Here is a 21899-nt window from a genome sequence, read left to right on the forward strand (position 1 = left end):
ACGCACGCGCGCGCACACAAAACGAAGCAGCCCAGATCTCCGCTCCCGGATGCGGCTGCACCAGCAACATCAGCTGCGGGCGGAGCCCGAGCGGTTGCCACTTCCCCCCTCTTCCCTCGTGACCCTCGCCCCCCCTCCAGTTCTCCCTCCCCCTCCACACACCCTTCCTCGCCAGACACACCCTCCTCCTCGGGCGGCTGGCGAGCAGAGCTCGGGCTCTCTAGGGGAGGGAGCGGCCGCCGCCGTGGGGCAGGACAGCGGGCGAGAGAGCGAGTGAAGGAGGGACGGAGGGAGGGGCAGCGGAGGGCGGGAGGGAGGAGCCGCGGGAGCCGCGCCGCCGCCGCCGACTGAGATGTGGCCGGCCGGCAGGCGTGTAAACACGGGGAGCAGCAGCGACCGCGGCTGCCCCGGCCCGAGGCAGTGAGCACGCCCGCCGAGACCTGCCCGCGCTGCCATGGCCGAAGTGCGCAAATTCACCAAGCGGCTCAGCAAGCCCGGCACGGCGGCCGAGCTCCGGCAGAGCGTGTCGGAGGCCGTGCGGGGCTCCGTGGTGCTGGTGAGTGGCCGGGGGACCGGGCGTCCCGGGGGACACGCTCCGGGCGAGAGCGACCCGGCGGCTTCCCGCGCGCGCGCGCGCGGGGTCGGGACGGGAACGGCGCTGGCGGCAGCCGCCGGGTGCGCTCCGCGCTCTTTCTCCGCTTCACTAAGTTTTCGCCGCGGCAGCTGCTCGCCAGGGTCCGAAGCCCTGGCGCCCGCTGACAGCGCTGCGGCTGCCCGGCTGCCAGGCACCGCGGAGGCGTGCGCCCGGCTGGACGCCTACGGGCAGTCGGGGGCTCGGCACTGGGGCCGGGGCGGGGGATGTGAGCTCGAGAGCGCACCCCGCGCTGCCCTAGACCCGGCACAAAGAGCGGGCGACCGGGGCGCGGCGAGATCCCGATTCCCTCCAGCCTGCACCTGAAGCAGCCTAGGCGGAAGGATGCGATGAATGTTTTGCGCGCGCACACACACACACACACACACACTCGTGCGCGCGCGCGCGCACACACACACACACACACACACACACACATACCGTGTACACAAAAAAGGAACCCCACCCAAAAAGCCCCGGGCGCCCAAGCCCCGGCGGGCGGTGAGAACAGAGGAAGCGGAGCGACTTCCTCCTGCTACTGGGGAGAGGGTGGTGATGGGTGTAGAAGGGTGCTGCTGCTGCTGCTGCTGCTGCTGCTGCTGCTGCTGCTGCTGCTGCTGCTGCTGCCTCGGAGGGAGGGGACTGGAGACAACGGGGTTCCGGGGCAAGTGGGCGCGGAGTCGGCCGCCCCACGGGGAGGGTGTCCCCTGGAACCCGGGAGCGCTCCAGAAGCAAGGAGATGGGGCCTTGGGGGAAGATGGTGTACGCCGGTGAAGGGATGGAGGACCTGGGCTCAGAGCCGCACCGCTCAGGGCTGGGGGATGGGAATTGGAAAGCGCGCAGACCCCCTGGGAACCCTCCCAGCGCACCCTCAGCCGCATCCGGATTGTCTGACTCAGGAGCGAAGCCGACGGGTACTACTAACGGGCACTTGCCCCTGCTCCTGTTTTCAAGATACTCGTTGCCAATTTCCTGGACCAGCAAGCAAAACCTAAATAAGCAGTCTGGCTGGCTAATTAGCATTTGTTTTGTTACTTTGGTTTTTTTGTGGGCTTTTTTGTTTGTTCGTTTTTGTCTCTCTCCATTCTACCTTACAGCGAGTCCTCTGCTGTGTTTAAATCTCACCGTTAAGAGTGAGCTCTTTTTGTTAAAACAACTTATCGGAAGGGAACTTCACAGCTTTTCCTTGTAATTTTTCTGTTGATCTTGTAGAATCTGCGATAAAACCAACATTAAAGGGAGGCCAGGGGCCTGATCCCAACAGTGGAGAAAGTTGACATTAGTGGGAGTTCTGGAGGAGGATCAAAGGTAAAATATGTACCTTTGAGATAAAGATCTGATCCCTAATAGCTACAACTGTGCAAAGCCAAGTGACTTTAAAGAAATCTCCCTATCGTGGCTGGACCCTTGAAAGTTTAATCCTGCTGTTTAGCAGAGCTGAAAAACCAGAGCTTTAATGTTGTTTTAATGGACTTGGCTTATTGTGTGTCTCACCGATTTTCGAATGAGGTCCTGTTGGGGTCAGATTGGAACCTCCATTGTCATCACAGGCAGTTGAGAGAGGAGGGCAGGCTGTGTGTAGGGAGTTTATACCAGGGCTCTCAGCTTGGGTGTTTGTTAACAAGTGATTCAGTCTCTGTAGCACAGGAAATGCTTTCCTAAATTCAGGAGGAAAGAAAACCTACCTCACTTAAACAGGGGTGGCTGACCCTCCACCGCGTCCTTGTGTGAAGGGAGCCTGTGATGTGGACAGATGGTCTCAAGAGAATAAATGAGACTCAGCAAACCTCCACTGGGATTCGACCAGCATTTGACCTGCCACCCTCAGCAGCGAAAAGTTAATGTTCCCTTTCTTGCCCAGGTTTGAGGGTTTGACAAAGAGCTTGGGGGTGACACAGGTGCAGCTGTCCCTTCCTAACCATTGATTCTGTGGCAGAGCTGGAAAAACTGTTCGTGGGAGGAAACTCTTCTGGGCGAGGCTGCCAACCTAGCTTACTTGGGACCGAGGCCACAGATTTTTACCAGGCACGGCACAAGAATGATATTTATTTACTACTCTGGTATGTGGTCCACACTGCGATTTAGAGAGTGGGGGAGAACAGATTCTAGGAATCGAATTCAGTACCTGTCGAGCCCCTGCTGGGTGCAAGACCACAACCCCATATGCCCTAAAATTATGAGGGAATGTGGATGACCTCATCTGCATTTGTTTTCTTTAGTTCCAACCTGCGTTATGTACAGAGATGGATTTTAGATTAGTCCCAGCACCTTAGTGAATGCTGTTTTGTAGGAGACCAGTCCATTACGAAGTAAGGAACAGTCTAAAATGTAGAGTGTCCTCTCCTAAATGGCTCTTTCTTGGCCTCGGCTTTTCTGACACCAAGAGCTTGTTAACCAAAGCTAGCAGGACTCCCCTCGTGGCACAACAGAAATGAATCCAACTAGGAACCATGAGGTTGCAGGTTCGATCCCTGGCCTTGCTCAGTGGATTAAGGATCCGGCATTGCTGTGAGCTGTGATGTAGGTTGAAGACACAGCTCAGATCCCGAGTTGCTGTGGCTGTGACTGTGGCCGGCAGCTGTAGCCTCCCATTACACCCCTCACCTGGGAACCTCCATATGCCTCGGGTGTGGCCCTAAAAGGCAAAACAAAACCAAGAAAAAAAAAAAAAACCAAAAAACCCCAACAAAGTTAGCAAAGCCAAGAGTGGCAGGAGAGCAAGTGGACCATGTTACAGCTGCCTCAGCAACCTCTGATTCTCTTCTGATTTAAGACCCCCAAATGTATACTGGGGCCTGCTGAGGGGGATTTACACTCACTGCTGTAAACCCATGACACTCGAGTTAGGGTTTCAATATGGAGTCACATATTCATTAGCTTTCAATATGGAGTCATTCCTGGCACTGATCAAGCTTTCCTGTGGTGTCTCTCTCCCTAGAACTTGGAAAACCCACCAAGCTGAACAAATATACAGAATTTCCTGTTTAGGTGGTTTTCCTTTTTTTTTTTTCTTTCCTTTTTTTCTTTTTAACAATTATACCTTTTTTAGTATGTTGCTAACATCATTGAGTTTTGTTCACTGAAAAATTTTTTGTTTGGAGAAATTCAGAAGGCCTGGGCTGCTATATATAGCATGTAGTTGTGGATTCCAGCCTTCATTCAGTTATCAGTACTTCCGCGGATCTATTCACTACATAATGAAGCAGCCAGAGGAAGAGAGACTGTTTCATTGCTGCATTTTTTTCTGTAAGTTCGGCTTTTTTTCTGAAGGACAGTTTTAACCCAGGCAAAGGGCTAATTACAGAATTAACCACGGGCAGAGATTTCTCAAGAGAGGCTTGGGGAGGAGTATTACAACCCGAGAGTGTGTGCGATTAACTGGGAAGTGTTTACATGGATGCACATTTAAAAATGCAGAGTTTCACCGCTGTTTCTGTTGTAATTCAGGATGTAGCTCTTTGTGCCTCTGGGGGAACAAAGGCATTTGATAAACCTGTTGTATTCCAGCTGCCCGCGGAGGAGTCTTTGTGTCAGCCTGGCAGAGTCACTCGTAGATGTTTAAAGACTGTTTGCTCACTGCTGCTGAACATACCCTCAATTCCTTGTGCGCCGCTGAAGGATCAGGAAAGAGTTGCTTGATATTACGGCTTGTAGCCCCTTGAGGCAGGGCAGTGCATGCCTGGTCCCCTGGCTGGCACCGGCCAGATGGCACAGAACAAGGCCAGTAAGAGAAAAAGCTCTCTGAGAGCTGAGAATGGCCCATTAGGGTCTGCAGCTGCTGATACCTGTCCCCCACCCCTAACACACACACACACACACACACACACACTCACCCACCCCCTACCTTTTCGGGGAATGTTCCGCTTTAGGTTTGCTTTTAGGGAAGGCCTGAAAATGAATCTGCTCCCCTGTTCCCTCTTCCCAGGGGAAATTGTGGAAAATACTTAATAGAGGACAAAACAACGCATATGGTAGAATAAAGCCAGTTGCAACGGGCTCTGACCGTAGGTCTCCAGTTCAGAGCTTTAGCCGGGCTCTGAATGAACTGAGAGTCGGGAGATTGCCCCAGAGTGTTGGCAAGTAAACATGAAACAGTCTCACCACCCCTGTTGGCTCCTCCAGGTTGGAAAGATCTGTCCAAAAGCCCAGTTCAGAAGTTGCTGTGAAACCTGAGAGGCCTCCTGCCCAAACCCTCTTGAGGCCCCAAATTGTAGAATTTGTTTTCTAAGCTGAACGTGTTAAACAAATTTATCGTATGATTTTTTTTTTTTGGCTGCACACAGGGCCCGTGGAAGTTCCCAGGCCAGGGATCAAACTCATGCCACAGCAGTGACAGTGCTGGATTCTTAACCCACTGAGCCACCAGGGAACTCCTGTCATGCCAACTTTAATTTTTTAATTAAAAATTTTTTTTGTTGTTTTTTAGGGCTGCACCATGGCATATGGAGGTCCCTAGGCTAGGGGTCGAATCAGAGGTACAGCTGCAGGCCTATACCACAGCCACAGCCATGTCAGATCTGAGCTGCATTTGCGACCTACACGACAGCTCACAGCAACGCAGGATCCAGGCCAGGGATCAAACCCGTAACCTCATGGTTCCTGGTCGGATTCATTTCCGCTGCGCCACAACGGGAACTACCCAACTTTTACATAATCATTTCACTTATCATAGCTTATGAACATTTCTTCACGTCGATGATAGAAATCTACATAATCACGTTTATCGACTGCCAAAAATTCTGCTGTGGGTGTGCCATGGGTAATCACCCTTTGTTTGATACTTTGAGAATTTCTAATTTTGTGGTATTATAAACATGAGCTGTCCAGTACAGCAGCTGAGACACATGCAGCTATTTACACTTACATTTGAATTAATTAAAAATAAAAAAAATCAGTTTCCAGCTTGCACTTGCCACAGTTCAGGTGCTCAGTATCCATAGAGGATAGATAACACAGGGAGAGAACATTTCCATCATTGCAGAAAGTTCTTTTGGACAACGCTGGTATTAAATATGCCTTCAAATATGCCTTCAAATGAACATCTCGGAGCAGGTACTTTCAAACTGGCCAGACTGTCCCTTTAGGATAAATTTCTACCATTGGAATTGCTTGCTGAACCATTGGACACATTTATAGCACTAAAAATTTCTCTTAAAGGTGCTGCTAGATTGCTCTGCAGAAAGTTACTGCCTTTTGCTCCTTCATCACCAGAATGTGTGTGTGTGTGTGTGTGTTTCCCCTCTCCCAAGCCAACACCAGTAATGAAGATTTTTTTCTAACCTTTGCAGTCTGATAGGAGATAGATGGCTTATCACTGTTCTCATTTGCATTTCTTCTTTGATTAATCTCGAAGCTGAACAGGTTTTGCGTGTGTCGATGAGCCATTTGGATTTCTTCTTTTGAGGATTCGAGTGAACCGTCTTATAGACTTATTTCCTGGTTTGTAATTCTTGTACTAACGGTCTCTACCCTAAGATTCTGTTTCGATAAGTCTGGGGGGTGGGGCCAGGGCATCTGTACTTTTAAAAATTACCCAAGGGGGAGTTCCTGTTGTGGCTCAATGGTAACACACCCTGCTGGTATCCGTGAGGATGCGGGTTCCATCCCTGGCCTTGTTCAGTGGGTTAAGGATCCGGAGTTGCTGTGGCTGTGGTGTAGGCCAGCAGCTACAGCTCTGATTTGACCCCTAGCCTGGGAAATTACATATGCTGAGGGTGTGGGCCTAAAAGCACACCCCCCCCAAAAGAAAAAAACTACCCGAGGTGTTTTTGATGTGCACAGAAACACAGGTCTAGACCAGTTGCCTGCTCAATGCAGGGATGTCTGCTGTACAGCCCTGAGAAATGGTTACTAGCTTCGCCTTCAGCTCTCCCTGCCTGTTAGAGGATTGGGTTAGAAACAGCGCTTGCACTGAAATTGGTTCTCTGAAAGTTCCACCCCTGGGCTAGACCTAGCTCTGCCATTTGGAGCCACACAGAATATGCTTCCTCTTTCACATGACAACCCTTCAAATATTTGGAGAAGGCCACCATGTCATTTTTAAATTCACTCTTCCCAAAGCCCAAGAGCCTTCATTTCTTTCTTTCCTTCCTTCTTCACATGACTTGGTTTCAAGATGCCGCGATGCCCACCATCGTAATCTTGTCGGGGCTCTTTTCCAAGGTTTCAGGGTCCTCCTTAAAATGTGGGAGGCAGAGCCGGGGCTCAAGGGTCAGACCTGGGCTTGGATCTGCCCTCTGTCACCTGCTTGCCTTGTGAACCGAGGCAAGTAAGCAGGCCTCGTTTTCCTCATCTGTGAAATGGGGACACATAGTGGTACTGACGTCCTGGCGTTCTGGTGAGGGTCAAAGACGGTCATGTATGGAAAGTGTCTGATGCCTAAGTCATTCCTAAAGGTTTGGAGGGAGTGGGTGAAAAAAGAACGTATTCTAGAAGGCTCTGTCAGAGTACAGTGGGGAAGGGGGCAAGATTTCACACCAAGCCAAGAAGTTAGGGGCTGTGTGTTCCTCTCTTGTTCCCAGTGCCTCTCACAGCGCCTGCCACGCGGTAGGGACCCAGCGGATACTATGCGGGCAGCAGGCCCCAGTGTTGGGTGACCGACCGGAAGCCAGGTAACTCCTTGAAACACAGCTAGATGGTTCCGCAGAGGGCTAGCAGAGGTTTGCAGTGAGGCCGAGGTGAGGGAGGTGATCAAATCAGGAGGATTTGGTGATTCTTGAAGGCGGAGCAGAGGGGAAGGAAGAAGTGGGAGGAAGAGAGAGGAGAGGAGCTGCGGTCAAGGTGCCTGATGTTTGTCAGCCGGGGACCCGGAGCGGCTGCCGCCGCCGCCGCAGGGGAAGGGAGAAGCCACGGGGCGGCCTCTGCTTGAGAGGGCCCTCGGGGCCAAGCTGAGTTTCCGTTGAGCCAGGCGCTGGACAGAACCTGCTGGGGAAGGGCTGCGCGTGTAGCGTTGCGTTTTGGCACAAGTCTAGGGTTCTCGAGGGCAGAGAAGAAAGGGTTCCAAACGGGCTCAGGAAGGGGAGGAAGGGCCGGGGCGGGCCGGCGAGGGGAGATTAGCTGATGGAAGAGGTTTGCACCTTTGGGGGTGATTAGGGAAGTGGGAGGCAGGGCGTGGAGGACCGGTCTGGAGGCCAGCCCCAGACTTCCAGTTAGAAGGGCCGCGGCCGGTTAGGGCCCCCCCTCCCCCTTCCCGGGCAGCTTCCCCTCCCGGGGCCAGAGAGCCTCGGTGGAGGGTGGACCAAGCTCCTTCCCCAGGTGCCTGGAGAGGTGCAATAGGTGTGTCCTGCTCTTTAGGGACCCACGAGCCCCGGCAGGGAGAGGAGATGTATGCAAATATCTGTGCAATAGAGAAGATGGAGGCATGGCCCGATTGGTGCAGCCTTTTCCTCTTCAGTTACATCATTTCTACCCGCTCTTTTTTTTTTTTGGGGGGGGGGATCCTTAACATTTTTCAAGAGGTCGGTCCTTTCTGGGTTCAATCGCGTTATGTTAGGCCTTTGCTAAAGCAGTGTGCATCTTGGCATTTCCCACATTTACTCAACTACAGAGACCTTTTTTTTAAAGAAAAAAAAATGGCAACAGGGAAAGTAAATGGCAGCATCTCACACTCTGAGAAATTCATGCACAGTGTATATGTGTAGCTGACCTTGGCATTCTGTGCCCTGAGCTCTGTGATTGCCCGAGGGCTTGCTCCCTTCCCAAAGCCTCAGGGCTCCACCTCTGGAGCCCCCTTGCTTGTTTGTTGGAATTCCATTCAGAGGAGCCATGCCTCCCTGGTTTTGATTTCTTTGGAGATACAAACTTGTCAGTAGGCATGTTGAAAAATTATTAGTTTTTTTTTTCTGTTTTCTATTCTCTCTCTTTTTTAAACACAGAAAGGAAGGTTAGAAACCACAGGCAGGAGAAGGAACGAGAGCTGTTTCCCCTTTTCTATAAATCCTAACAGTAATTTTATGATACGTTTCTCTTGGGGACTTAGATCTCTTGGTTTCCTTTGGCTTTTGTCAGCAGTGCAGAAGGGTTCATGGGTCACATTGGCCTGTCCCTTGTGTCAACCAAGAGCCAGATGCCTTCCAGATTCTTGCAGGGCTGCACCCTGGAGGCTTCCAGAGCAGTAACTGGGGCAAAGGGACAGTCTCATTCAGCTCCATTGCCTGTGACTCTTGCTTGTTAGAGCAGAGTGGGCTCTGGGAGCTCACTGCCTGGGTTCAAAGTTCAGCTCCACTGCTTATTGGCTGGGTGACCTTGGGCCAGTTATTTAACCTATGCCGTGATAACCCTCTCACGGGTCTGTTGAAAGGCTTCACTGAGTTGCACGTGAAACGCTGGGGAGCAGGTCTTGGTACAGGGAAGGCAGTGGACAGTGGTTGGCTCTCATTATTTATTTTTTATTTTTTGTATTTTTAGGGCCGAAGCCGCGACATATGGAGGTTCCCAGGCTAGGGGTCCAGTTGGAGCTTCAGCTGCCGGCCTACACCACAGCCACTGCAATGCTGGATTCTTAACCCACTGAGCGAGGCCGGGGATCGAACCCACAACCTCATGGTTCCTAGTTGGATTTGTTAACCACTGAGCCACCACGGGAACTCCGGCTGTCATTATTACTCTAGGCTTTATGACAGGCCAGAGAAGGCTTTTGTGTCTGTGTTACAAGTTAGCAGACCAAAGTAAAGAGGAAGAAGGGAAGCAGGTACCCTTGCTTTTTTCTTTCCTAGCTCCAGATCGCACTCCAGTGGGTGAGCTACACTCGTGGCTGAGCCAAGACTCATACCCTTCCTGGAAGAACAAGCTGGCTGCCTGTGAGGTCCTTGGGAATATCCATTCCCAGGCAGGCTCGGTCATATTAAAGAGCCCAGTGGATTATGAGCTGGGGCTCTGGGTCTTTGGCAGTTCTTGCCGTCAGGCTACTCAGATGAGTGAGTGGGACAGGCTAGTGTTTTTTGGTTTTTTTGTTTGTTTTTTTGTCTTTTTGCCTTTCCTAGAGCCGCTCCCGCGGCATATGGAGGTTCCCAGGCTAGGGGTCTAATTGGAGATGTAGCTTATTGGCCTATGCCAAACCACAGCAACGAGGGATCTGAGCCTCATCTGCAACCTCCACCACAGCTCACGGCAACACCAGATCCTTAACCCACTGAGCAAGGCCAGAGATCGAACCCGCAACCTCATGGTTCCTAGTCGGATTCGTTAACCACTGCGCCACGACGGGAACTCCCAGGCTAGTGGTTTTAGTGGGGAGGAGCATTCCATCCTGTGCCTGGGAAGAAGGTCCACTAGTCTGGGGAACTTAAGACAGTCTGTTCAGCGTGGTTTAGGTAAAGGCCAGGCTAGAGGAGCATCGACTTCTGTGTGGAAGGATAGAACTTGGGCGCGCTGTCCTTTCCCTCTCAAAACCTAACATCTCTTTCACTCATTCATCCTTCCTTGGTTAAAAAAAAATCAAATGAATATTGAAATTCAAATGCCATTTTAAAGATGTATTTTGGAAACACGTCTGTCAATGGAAACATTTAAAGCATGAATGCCTCCTAAGAAATTAATGTACTTTCTATCTGGCGCTTCTGGTTTTGTGGTAGCAGGATCGCTTCTATGAGGGATAGCACATACAGGTTTCCAGCAGAGTCGATACTGTGGAAAATATGCCAACTGTTCCAGGGACATGCGGTTTACCTATTGTCTACACACAGCCTCGCACAATCATGCCAAAATTTGCTATTAATGATTTCCTGCAATTCTCTTCCACCTAATTTTTATTGCCCATTGAGTTTATCGTTGACAGGAAGTTGTATTTTTGCCTTTCTTGACAGCTTCCGTTGGACTGTATGTGTTTCAAGCTGCTGAGAAATGTTTGAAGGCGTTCTGATACTTCGGCTTTCCCGTCATGTCCTTTTCCTTGATGACCGAAACATTTTACTGGGTGAGATTTAACTAAGAAGTCAAGTGTTCTTCTAAGCCTCGGAGACAGAACATCTCTATTTGAAGTGCTGCAGTGAGGTGTGTCAGGAGGCTGCGGAATGCCTTTGTACTGGAGTTGTTTTTAGACGACAAGACTTTGTATTTTTTTTTTTTAAGTTAACATTTTTTCTTATAGTTGATTTACAGTGTGTTGTCAATTTCTGCTGTACGGCAGAGTAACCCAGTGAGTTATACATCAGACCTTGTATTTTTAGGGAGTTTCCGTTGCGGTGAAGTGGAAACTTATCCAACTAGTGTCCATGAGGATGTGGGTTTGATTCCTGGCCTCGATCAATGGGTTAAGGATCTGGAGCTGCCGTGAGCCGTGGTGTAGGTCGAAGACGTGGTTCGGATCCCGCGTTGCTGTGGCTGTGGCGTAGGCCAGCACTCGACCCCTAGCCTGGGAACTTCCATATGCTGTGGGTGCAGCCCTAAAAAGCCAAAACAAACAAACCAAAGAAGACCTTGTATTTTTATAGCCCTGATCTTATGAAACGTTAAAAATGCTGTCGTGCCTGTGACCTCACCACGTGTTCTAACAGGTCACTACAAAACACACACCACATTGTCACCTCTCTTTATTAAGTGGGGAAACGGAGGCATGGTTTCAAGTGAGGCAGGCTGTAGGCCACCCATGTTTGCTCAATGACAGAGCAGGTAATGCAGTCCAGGTGTCTCAGTTTCTTTGGCATCATCAGGTAAAGAAGCACTAGCTTCCCGGGCCAGATTCCACAGTAGGTGGGGTGAAGGAAGCTCTTTTTGTGTGGTTTTGGCGATGAACTCCTTTCATTGGGAAACAGTGTTTATTTCTGAACAAGCTTAGGTCTCTTTAGTGGGAAAGTAGGAGGTGAGGATAGGAAAAAAAAAAAAGAGGGGTGGGTCGTTATTGAGAAATGTGGGCAAGATCAGTATAGATTTTTCCTTGCCAAAGTCAGCCTAAGGATTTAGAGAACTGTTTGCAATTGGCTGTTCTGCCTTTCTGTGCTATTTGAATAACTATATGGGGGAAAAAAAAGTCTCTAGAACACTGGCTCTGCTGAGGTACCTGGGATCATTTTCATGGAACTGTTTTCATGATTTTTTTTTTCAAGCAGGTTAGTGCTATCCAAAAATAACAACATATGTATTTCTCCCCATGCCTTTTATATGAGGCGTCTTGCTTTCCCACTTGAGCAACTGCCAGCTTTCTGCCTTCCAGGACCCGTGGCCCATGTTCATGGCGGGGTGGAAGAGTGTTGTTGGCAAAAATCAGCTTATCTGCCTAGGTTAACAAGTTCCTAAGCCTTTGGTCCATGACACGGTTTCCTAGAGACCTGGCGGGGGCAATACCACCTTCTAAGTTGCCGGACTTACCGCCGAGAAATGCCTGAAATCGAGGAGGGCCCCGAATCAGCTGTGGCACGAATGGAAGGAGAGGTTTCTCTGCAGAGCTCGTAGGAGCCAACAGCTCTTCTTCTGTCAGCAGAGTGTTGAGCTCGCGCCGTGTTGTTGGTGCAGCAAAGAGGGTTGTCCCTGCTGCCCTGACCCCGGGACGGGGATGCGGGGCAGCGGGAGAATCGCGCCTCCGCTCCTAGTGACCGCGGGACCGCTTACGGAGGCGCTCTGCCTCTGTCTTCCCCGTCCAAGCAAAACGAAATGGTCTGGCAGAGTTCTCACCGGGAGAGCCAGAAGAGCATTCCTTAAGGCTTTTTGCTTCAGTTCTGTGATTGAGGCCCAGCTCCCTGCTCCCAGCCTCCCGGCCTCCTCTGCGTGGAGCTGGAGCCACATGGATGCCCACGGCTGGCTTAGCAACCCCTGGGGCCAGAGGCCAGCCCAGGCCGAAGCAGAGGACATCAGAGACCTCCTGTATTCAGAGCTCGGGATCGGGGTCTTCCGCCCTCTAGGCTGCCGGTTCTACCCTGTCTGTAGAATCCACTTCTGGCCACTGGGTATTACCTTCTTCCTTGTCCCCTTGTGTCACTCTCCCAGCCACTGTGTCCTTGTCTTGACTCCTTACCCCATATCCTACCCTCTGCTTGGATTTGCCAGCCAGTTGCCCAGCTCCTCTAGGAGAGTTCTCGTCTTGTCGCTGGTCCCCAGGAGGGCTGTGCAACCCTCACCGTGGACTGGACCACAGCTAGAGCTCGGCACGCCGGGAGTGTGGGCTGAAGACGGGAGTGACTGCTTGGAGAACTCAGAAAAGGCAGAGTGCTTGAGATGAGGAGTTGCAGGAGTTCCCACTGTGGCTCATCAGGTTAAGGACCTGACTAGTATCCATGAGGATACCTGCTCAATCCCTGGCCTCGCTTGTGGATTAAGGATCTGGTGTTGCCACAAGCTGTGGTGTAGCTTGTAGATGTGGCTCAGATCTGGTGTTGCCATGGCTGTGGCGTAGTCCGCAGCTGCAGCTCCAAATTGACCCCTAGCCTGGAACTTCCATATGCTGCAGGTGAAGCCCTAAAAGAGAGAGAGAGGGAGAGATGAGTTTTAGCAGCAGCCCTGCGGAGAGGCTCACTGGGTGCATGGCCGGTCCATCTCCTATGGCCACTGTAACAGATTGTTACAAACTCAGTGTCTCAAAACAAGACAGATTTGGTAGCTGGTAGTCTTGGAGATCAGAAGTCTGAAACAGATTTCACTGGGCTAACCCCAAGGTGTCTGCAGGTCCTCACTCCCTCCCAGAAGCTCTAGGGGAGAATCTGTTCCCTGGCCTTTTCCAGCTTCTAGAAGCTGCCTGCATTCCTCGGCTCGTGGCCCCTTCCTCTGCCTTCATGCCGCCAATGAATGGTCAAGTCTTTCTCACATCCTATCATACTGACGCTGCTTCTGTCATCATGTCGCCTTCTCTGCTTCTGACTCTTCTGCCTCCCTCCCTCCCTCCTTTTGAAGGACTCTTATGATGACATTGGCCCCACCAGGTAATTAATCTGGGATAATCTCCCCATCTCAGAATCCTTAACTGAATCACATCTGCAAAACCTCTTTTGCCAAGTAATGTAACATAGGACAGGTTCCGGGAATTGAGACGTGGACATCTTTGGGAAACCATTATTTCTGCCTCGTGTCCAGGCGTGGCTGGAGGTTGAGGAATGGTGAAATCCTAGGGTCAGATGGGGTCCCAGCATGGATACTGACCTTATGGTGGAGGAGGAACAGGGGTCTGCTAGGCTGGTAAACCATGAGCCAGGTGCAAAAGCCTACACAGAGTTAGAATGAGGAAGCATAAGCCCTTTTGAGATGTTTGGCTGAAAAGTGCTTTATACAGGTTTACAGTCTGCAATTTCAATTTGGATGTTTTCTTAAATTCTTCATAATTAAAACTTCTTCTCCCACACAAAACCCCCTCAGTCTGGAGTTCTTGTAAGTGGGCACTGCTTGCAGACTTGAGGTGTTTTAAGATACAAGCTGGCCAGACACTTAGCAGGCACTTAGCCAGCTCAGGCCTATGGAATTTTCCACCCTCAGCTAAAGAGTAAAGAGGTAAGGGTGTGTGTGTGTGTGTGTGTGTGTGTGTGTGTGGTGCACGCGCCCGCGCGTGCATGCGCGCGTGCACTTGTGTGTGTGTGTGTTTAAAAGAGAAGAGGATGGTTTCACATCAGAGAATAACGCTTTGGCTGGTAAGCCCCAAGATACCTCTCATGTGACAGTGTGAGAGACATTTCACCCATCTCGAAGGTCAAGTTAGACCAGGCATGGCGCTGCTGCATTTTCAAGGCAATTGATGGGACCCTTTCCCAGAACTGGGTTTCTAAAACAGGTGATTAGAGAAGCAGACAGAAGGACTGGAAAATCTCTCTGATTCCTTCTGGCTTCCTGATGATTTCAACTGAGAGAGAAATTGAAACTTCCTCTCACTCACCAAGTCCTGTCACTGCCATCCTAGAGACACACGCCGCAATAGCTTCCTGGCCCATCACGTCTGCACCAGCCCTCCTCACGCTGGCCACTGACAATATCCACGATGAGCTGACGGCAGAGAGCTTTACTGCCCTGAAGAAGCCCTCCATCACAGATGCGAATTGCATTTTCTGTTTCTACATTGATTCTAATTGGCCATGGCCGTGTTTCTTTGAGGCTTGGCCTATGTTTTTTTCAGGCTCTTGGGTAACTGGCACTTTCACTGTGCACCGAAAAGCTTTCTGTTAAAGGTTGGGAAACCCCTAGATTTTGTTTAAAAATCTGTGCAGACAAAATATGTATTAACCACCTTCTCGTTTTCCGGATCCAGTTTGCCTTTTTTTCCTCCTCAATGGGAAAACAGTGCCAATTCTCTTATCAGCCACCTCAATTAAAAATTGCTGATGTTTTCAGTGGAATTACCTTCAGATTTTTTCTAACGTATTTATATACTACAAATGTCTAGAATGCAAAAGGGCATTAACTGTAATCCTATTTAAATCTTTTTTTATTTTTTATTTTTTTAATTTTTTTATTTTTTATTTTTTTGTCTTTTTGCCATTTCTTGGGCCGCTTCCGCGGCATATGGAGGTTCCCAGGCTAGGGGTTGAATTGGAGCTGTAGCCACCGGCCTACGCCAGGGCCACAGCAATGCAAGATCCGAGCCGCGTCTGCAACCCACACCACAGCTCATGGCAACGCTGGATCGTTAACCCACTGAGCAAGGGCAGGGATCAAACCCGCAACCTCATGGTTCCTAGTCGGATTCGTTAACCACATCGCCACGACGGGAACTCCAAAATCTTTTTTTTAGAAATTGGTGTTCACTTTCTTCCTGTGAGAGGCTCTTGCCCTTTAACCCGGCTTATTTTATTACAGTTTTTTTTTTTTCATGGTATTTTACTGATTGACTCCTTTCTGTATGAGAGCTTTTCCTTTTTCACTGGCCCGCGTCTGAACGTCATGGCTTATGAGTAGTAGGCATTCAATCAATGAGCTGCGTGACAGAGTTGATGCCTCAGGAACATTTGGGAGTGTGGGTATATACCGGAAGAAACTAGAAAGCAAATGTCTTGTTTGAGAGTGAAGTAGAGAGAGAAACAGAAAGAGAAAGAGAGAGAGAGGAGGCATGCTGAGTTGCGGGAGACAAAGCTGCCTTAGCTGAAGGAAAAGATAGATCCTTTTCTTCGGGTCATGGTAAAACCCCATGGGAGAGGCTTTTAGAACTGTTGTTTGAATTGAAGAGAAGCAGAGAATCTAGTTCTACTGATTTCTTTTGAATGGGTTAAATCTACTTCAGGCAAGGTTGGGCATGGGCTGGGGAAAATCAGGACAAGGACTTAATATGAGGAAACTAAAGAATAAAAATAAGATGGAAGGGGAGTTCCCGTAGTGGCTCAGTGGTTAATGAACCTGACTAGGATCCATGAGCATGCGAGTTCGATCCCTGGCCTCGCTCAGTGGGTTAAGGATCCAGCATTGCCGTGAGCTGTGGTGTAGGTTGCAGCTGCAGCTTGGATCTGGCAGGGTCTGGTGGGGCTGTGGCTGTGGTGTAGGCCGGTGGCTGCAGCTCCGATTCGACCCCTAGCCTGGGAACCTCCATATGCCGTGGGTGCAGCCCTAAAAAGACAAAAGCAGAGAAACAAAAAAGATGGAAGGAAGGGTTTCCCCCTCCTCCTTATTATAATAGCCAAGAGACCAGAGATGAAAATATTAACAATATTTAAAGTGGGTAGCAGTATGTGTTTACGTTCGCACAGGAAGAGGTCAAGCCCTGTGGAAACTAGGTAGATGGAAGAGTTTTGCGTGGGACCGAAGCGGGGCCGAGGAGACTCTGATTCCAGGGATGGTGGCAGCGTGCCTTGTCCGCTTGCTTTATTCAAGACCCCCAAACCATGAGTCAGGGAACGTGGCGGATACGCGTGTGCAGTTCTGTGCCGTATGTGGTAGCTGGACCCCAGTTCTCCAACTGAGAGGTCAGAGCCTTCCGACTTGCAGAAACCGGGAGAGGCCAGATGTCTTGGGGGGCGTCACGGGTGGAGGGACTCGGGTGCCAGGTCGGCCGGCCCTCCCTTCCTGCATCTTCCGGTGGCAGAAGCAACTGTTCCCACCTGTTCCAGACCGGATTTCTCAGGGCAGCAGCCTGCGGGACCCGGGTGGTGGCAGGGGAGGCCGCCCCTCCAAGGCCTGGAGACTTTCTCTGAGAGGGGTGCCTCCTGCCTGGGGCCGGATTCCTTTTATCTGCCTGGATTCTCTCCCAACCAGATTCCTTTCTTTTCTTTCTCCTTCTACCTCCTACCGCCTCCCGATTGCTCTCCCGTCATTCTGGTTTTCCTCAAGTGCTGCTCCTGACCATCCCCTCTCTGCCTCTCTGCGCTGCGACATTCTGGAAGCTTCTGTATAGCTGGTTCCTGACGCCAACCTGCGCACCACGGCTCTCCCATCCCCCGGCGCCGGGCTCTGGGAACTTCTTCCACCAGGGGCACACTCTCCCTCACCCCTCTTCGTCTTTTTCGCACCTCTTCCTTCTCTTGCCTTCAGTTTGGCCATACAGTGTTCTCCGTGGGCCAGGGCCATCACCGTGTTTATTTTTTTTAACCTTTTCTTTAGCCAAGCATGGAAAATTCCAGAGGCCTGAGCTAGTGATGGCTGGGTGCCTTTTCTGGAAATCCAGTGGCCTGGATTCTAAGGGAATGGCGTGGAGCGACACATCTGGCAAGATTGTCCCCTAACGTGTCCCGGCTTTGGATTTAGTTCCAACCAAAAGAAGCAGAGGTTCTGTCTGTGGAATTGTGGAATAAGAATGAAAAGTTTAAGAAATGATATAATTACAACTCTAGAGCCCAGTTTACGTCACTTTGTGTGTGTCTGTGTTTTGTGTCCCCCCCCCCCCCCCCCCCCGGATTTCATCAAGGAAGAGTGGCCTTTGGCTTAGTAGACCTTTCAAAAGTGAAACCTTCCACCAGTGAAGTTCCCGCGGCTCCTTTTCAGAGAGGATTTTGCCTTCTTGGGGTGGTGAGTTGGCAGAGGCCGCACACACTTCAGAGTGTCTCCTGGGTAACACGAGCATCCTCCTAGCTGACACCAGGTGGAATGGAGCAGGTTTATCCCACTGTCTCATTTCTTGCCCCATCCTCGGAATAGTCATTTGGGTAGGATCTTGTCCACATGTCTCCAGGAGTGTGACAAATCAGAGTGGACCCTCCTGACGGTAAGCAAAACAGTTATTGTCTTTTTTTTTTTTTTTGTCTTTTTGCTATTTCTTGGGCCGCTCCTGCGGCATACAGTTATTGTCTTAAATTAGCAAGAAAATGACCCAGCATTCAGCTGCCTCTTAGGAAGGGATGAGGGAAAAGAACAAAATCCCCAAACCCATAAAAGTACCAATTTTGTCTGCATTGGCTCCACATTACCGTAAATGAGCACCCAGATTTTCCTAGCAGGCCTTCCTGCTCCTTCCTGTCCACCAGGAAGGCCTATCCCACTTTTGAATTCTCTTCCCCCGCCGCATCCCTTCCTGTGGCCTGGCCGCCAGCTGCGCTGGACCATGGCTGCTCCCCAGACATTCGACCCTTTCTCATCTCCATACCTTCGCACTGCTGACTCCTCTTCCTGGAAGGCCCTTCCAGCCCCTCCCCTGCTAAAGGGAGTCGTGACTGTCCTGCAGGGTCAAAGGGCCACCCCCAGCCTCCACATTTGGAGCAAGTTGCTCCTTCTGCAGGCCTAAGAGCTTCCTGCTACTTAAGTTGGTTTCCTGTCACTGATGTAAAAAATTACCATCAAGTAGGTGGCTTCAGACAACAAATTAATTCTCTTAAGAGTTCTGGAGGCCACAAGTCTGGAGTGTGTCACCGGGCCGCAGTGGGAGCGTTTAGGGTAGGATCTGTTCCTTGCCTCTCCCAGCTCTGGTTGCTGCCAGCATCCCCTGGCTTGTGGCTGCATCACTCTAGTCTCCGCCTCCATGGGTCACATTGCCTTCTCTTTGGTCCTGTCAGATCTTCCCCTGCCTTCTTCCTCTAAGGAGACATGTGACAGCATTTAAGGCCCACCTTGATGATCTAGGAGGAGCTCTTCATCTTGAGACCCTTATAACCTCAACCTCATGGGTGAAGACCCTTTTGCCATCAGGTGGCATTTGCAGGTTCTAGGGATTAGGATGGGAGCCTGTCTTTGGGGGTGGGGGGAGCATTTTCCGGTCTACCACTCTGGTTCTCTCGTTTTAGAGACGATTGACTTCCTGCTGCTTCATAACTATAGTTGACAGCTCTTCTTGTCCATTAGCGTGTGAACGCCTGAAGGAGCTGACCTGAGACTAGAAGGACTTAATGCTTAGTAGTCAGAGGGCCAGAAAGGTGCAGCAGTTCCAGTGACCCTCTCTGTTACCTTGGGCGGGCTCCTTAACTCTGTGGATCTTCCTTGTGCTCCTTTGTAAAGTGGAGATAATATTGACCTCTGTGGGCCTTGCAGAGCTGTTATAAGAGCAAAACAATAGGAGTTCCCGTCGTGGCACAGCAGAAACGAATCCCACTAGTATCCATGAGGATGCGGGTTTGATCCCTGGCCTCGATCAGTGGGTCAGTGATCCAGCGTTGCCGTGAGCTGTGGTGTAGGTCGCAGATGAGGCTCGAATCCCCCGTGGCTGTGGCATAGGCTGGCAGCTGTAGCTCCGATTCGACCCCTCCCTAGTCTGGGAGCCTCCATATGCTGTGAGTTGGGCCCTAAAAAGCAAAACAACAACAACAAAAAACCACAAAAAACCAACCAAACAAAAAAAGCAAAACAACAACCCTCCCCACGCCAAGCTTAAACAACTTGAATGTTCAAAAGCAAGGGATTGGGCAAAATTTACATCCACCCACTAGAAAACCATGCGGTCATTAAAACGGCACCTCTGTTTATTATTGACAGGGGGAAAAGGTTAGGTTATGAAACGGCAAGTCTGATTGTATTTTGATAAGTTAATGCACATGGGATTTTAGGTGCTTAACCACTCTGTGCCTCAGTTTTCTCATCTGTAAAAGGGAGGTAATGATAGTACTGACTGCAGGGTTGTGATAAGGGTTGAGTAAAATAACACAATAAAACACTTAGAACAATGCCCAGAATATAAGAAGCACTGAATAAATGTTAGCTGTTAGTATTGTTGTTATATTCAAAGAAAACATTCTCGGAGTTCCCCGTTGTGGCACAGTGGAGATGAATCAGACTAGGAACCATCAGGTTGCAGGTTCCATCCCTGGCCTCGCTCAGTGGGTTAAGGATCCAGTGTTGCTGTGGCTGTGGTGTAGGCTGGTGGCTGCAGCTCCAATTCGACCCCTAGCCTGGGAACCTCCATGTGCTGTGGGAGCGGCCCAGGAAATAGCAAAAAGACCAAAAAAAAAAAAAAAAAAAAGAAAACATTCTCAAAGGGAATACCTGTGTGTGTAATATTTGTGTGTGTATATAGAATATTACAAGTATGTATCTCTGGGCAGTAGGATTATGAGTAAATTTTATTCTTGCTTTACATTTTCTGATTTTAAAATATATTATTTCTATAATCGGAAAAAGTAGAATTCAAGACAAGTTCCATACTTACTTTTCAGGCTTACTGTATTTCTGTGACATATGTAAGTGTGTACGCATGTGACATAAAGTATCTGTATGGTAATTAGCCTGGTGCTGTTAACATCACAATAGTTTCTCCTGTAACCCTGCAGCTCCTTGCCTGTTGCTTTGCACATCTCGCATGCTCTGTCTCTTGAATCAATAAAATTAGGATGGTCTAGAAATGAGAGATCAATTCCCATTTGCTTTTCATTGCTACCTGCTTGAGTATTCCTACAATTCTGATCGTGGAGTCCCTGTAAAGCGACCGTCAAAGGGTGTATGGATTTGTAGGTAGACTCTCACGATGTGTAAGCCCATGTATCTCCGTATATCTATGTGATGTTTCATATTATCTTCACAGCTTTTGAGAGACAGAAATGCCTACTCTGAATTTTCTGAAATGTAAATTAACATTGCTCTCATCTTTCTTGCATGTGACCTGTGTCTCAGGTTGTCAATACTGTAGTCTTCCTTTGCAGACTTTCGTGTTATCCATCACTAGAGGGACTTAACTTTCAAGCAAAGCTAATTAATAGGTGATAGTATTGATCCTGCAAGGATTTCTGGTTGCAATTTTCCTGATTTTTGAACACGCTGTATCTTCGTCCTTTTATTTAAAAATAACCTCAGATTTCTTGTGGATTTAAAACAGATGGATGGGAGAATTAACGGATGAATTAGGAGCTCTGAAATGGAAGGTCTTGCCTCTGACATTTCAGATAATTAGATTATGCGGCAGATCTTGGCGAGCAGGTCTGTCTCTCCCCTCTGTACTGTGTGCCCCCCTCCCCCGACCCCAGCAGCATGTACCTCCTTGAGTTCGTTTCTTTTTCGTTGCTTTGGTCCTTCTCTCTCTCCCCACCGCATTTGTCACTCCCTTTTCTTTCTAACCCCCACGTTGGCGATATAAAACTGATGTATAAAAATTGATTTGTTGTATTGAAATGGAATTTTGAATATTTTCTCTTTATAACCTCAAAAGTAGGGGGGAGAGAGGCCTGAAGAGGGCACGCACAGAGGAACTTTAGAGCAGTGAAACTACTGTGTATGGGATTCTGTTGGGAGATACATGTTATAATAGATTTGAAGCCCATGGACTGTCCCAACACCAAGAGTGAACCCTGGTGCCACCTATGGACTTGGAGTGATTATGATATGTCAGTGGTGGTTCATCGATTGTGACAAATACACCACTCTGGTGGGGGCTGTTGACAATGCCAGAGGCTGTGCCGTGTGTGTGGGCAGGGGGTACACGGGAACTGAACTCTCTGTACTCTGCTCACTTGTACTGTGAACTTGCAACTGCTCGAAAAATTAACGTCTATTTAAAAAAAATAACCGTACGTGAAATACTGTATTTGGGGGAAAAAATAAACCTCACGTAGTTCTTTTATGCTTATGTGGACCTTTAATTTTTTTGCCTGTGTCAGTGGTCCTAGTTTTCTCCCCCCCCATCCCTGGTAGTTTGGAAGGTTGCATTCGCAGCTCTCTTGCCAATTGGTTTGGCATCATTATGAAGCCTAACAAATGCGAATTGAATAGTTTGAAGACTTTGGATGAAAAGTGCGAGGTAGAAAGCAAAGCAATTTTATTATTAGAGTGGGGGAATTATGAGTCAAACGTTTTAAGGTCACCTCCTCACTGTATGACCTTGGAGGCAGTGAAATGGGTATGGGCGCCTCCTGGGCCAAAGTCATGGCCAAGAGGTACCTGTAATCAGATTGAGACGTTGGTACAGCTGTGTTTGCACCCACGAAGCCCATGTGCAAATCAAATCATTTAGCATACATTAGGGGACTCTGAATTTTGAAGCAATTTCATTGGAATCTTTTGACAAAGCAAAGAATCCTTT

At 49.5% G+C, this 21899-nt stretch overlaps 1 protein-coding gene across 1 annotated transcript in view; it reads left to right on the plus strand.

Annotated features, from left to right (window-relative positions):
- DOCK11 (dedicator of cytokinesis 11) overlaps nucleotides 312-21899 on the plus strand; it is a 199041-nt gene continuing 177453 nt past the window's right edge. The window contains 1 exon segment of the mRNA XM_021080484.1: nucleotides 312-556. Within this exon segment, the coding sequence (XP_020936143.1) occupies nucleotides 455-556 (102 nt within the window). The 5' untranslated portion in view covers nucleotides 312-454.

Source organism: Sus scrofa, chromosome X, assembly GCF_000003025.6.
Source record: "Sus scrofa isolate TJ Tabasco breed Duroc chromosome X, Sscrofa11.1, whole genome shotgun sequence".
Classification (NCBI taxonomy): Eukaryota; Metazoa; Chordata; class Mammalia; order Artiodactyla; family Suidae; genus Sus; species Sus scrofa.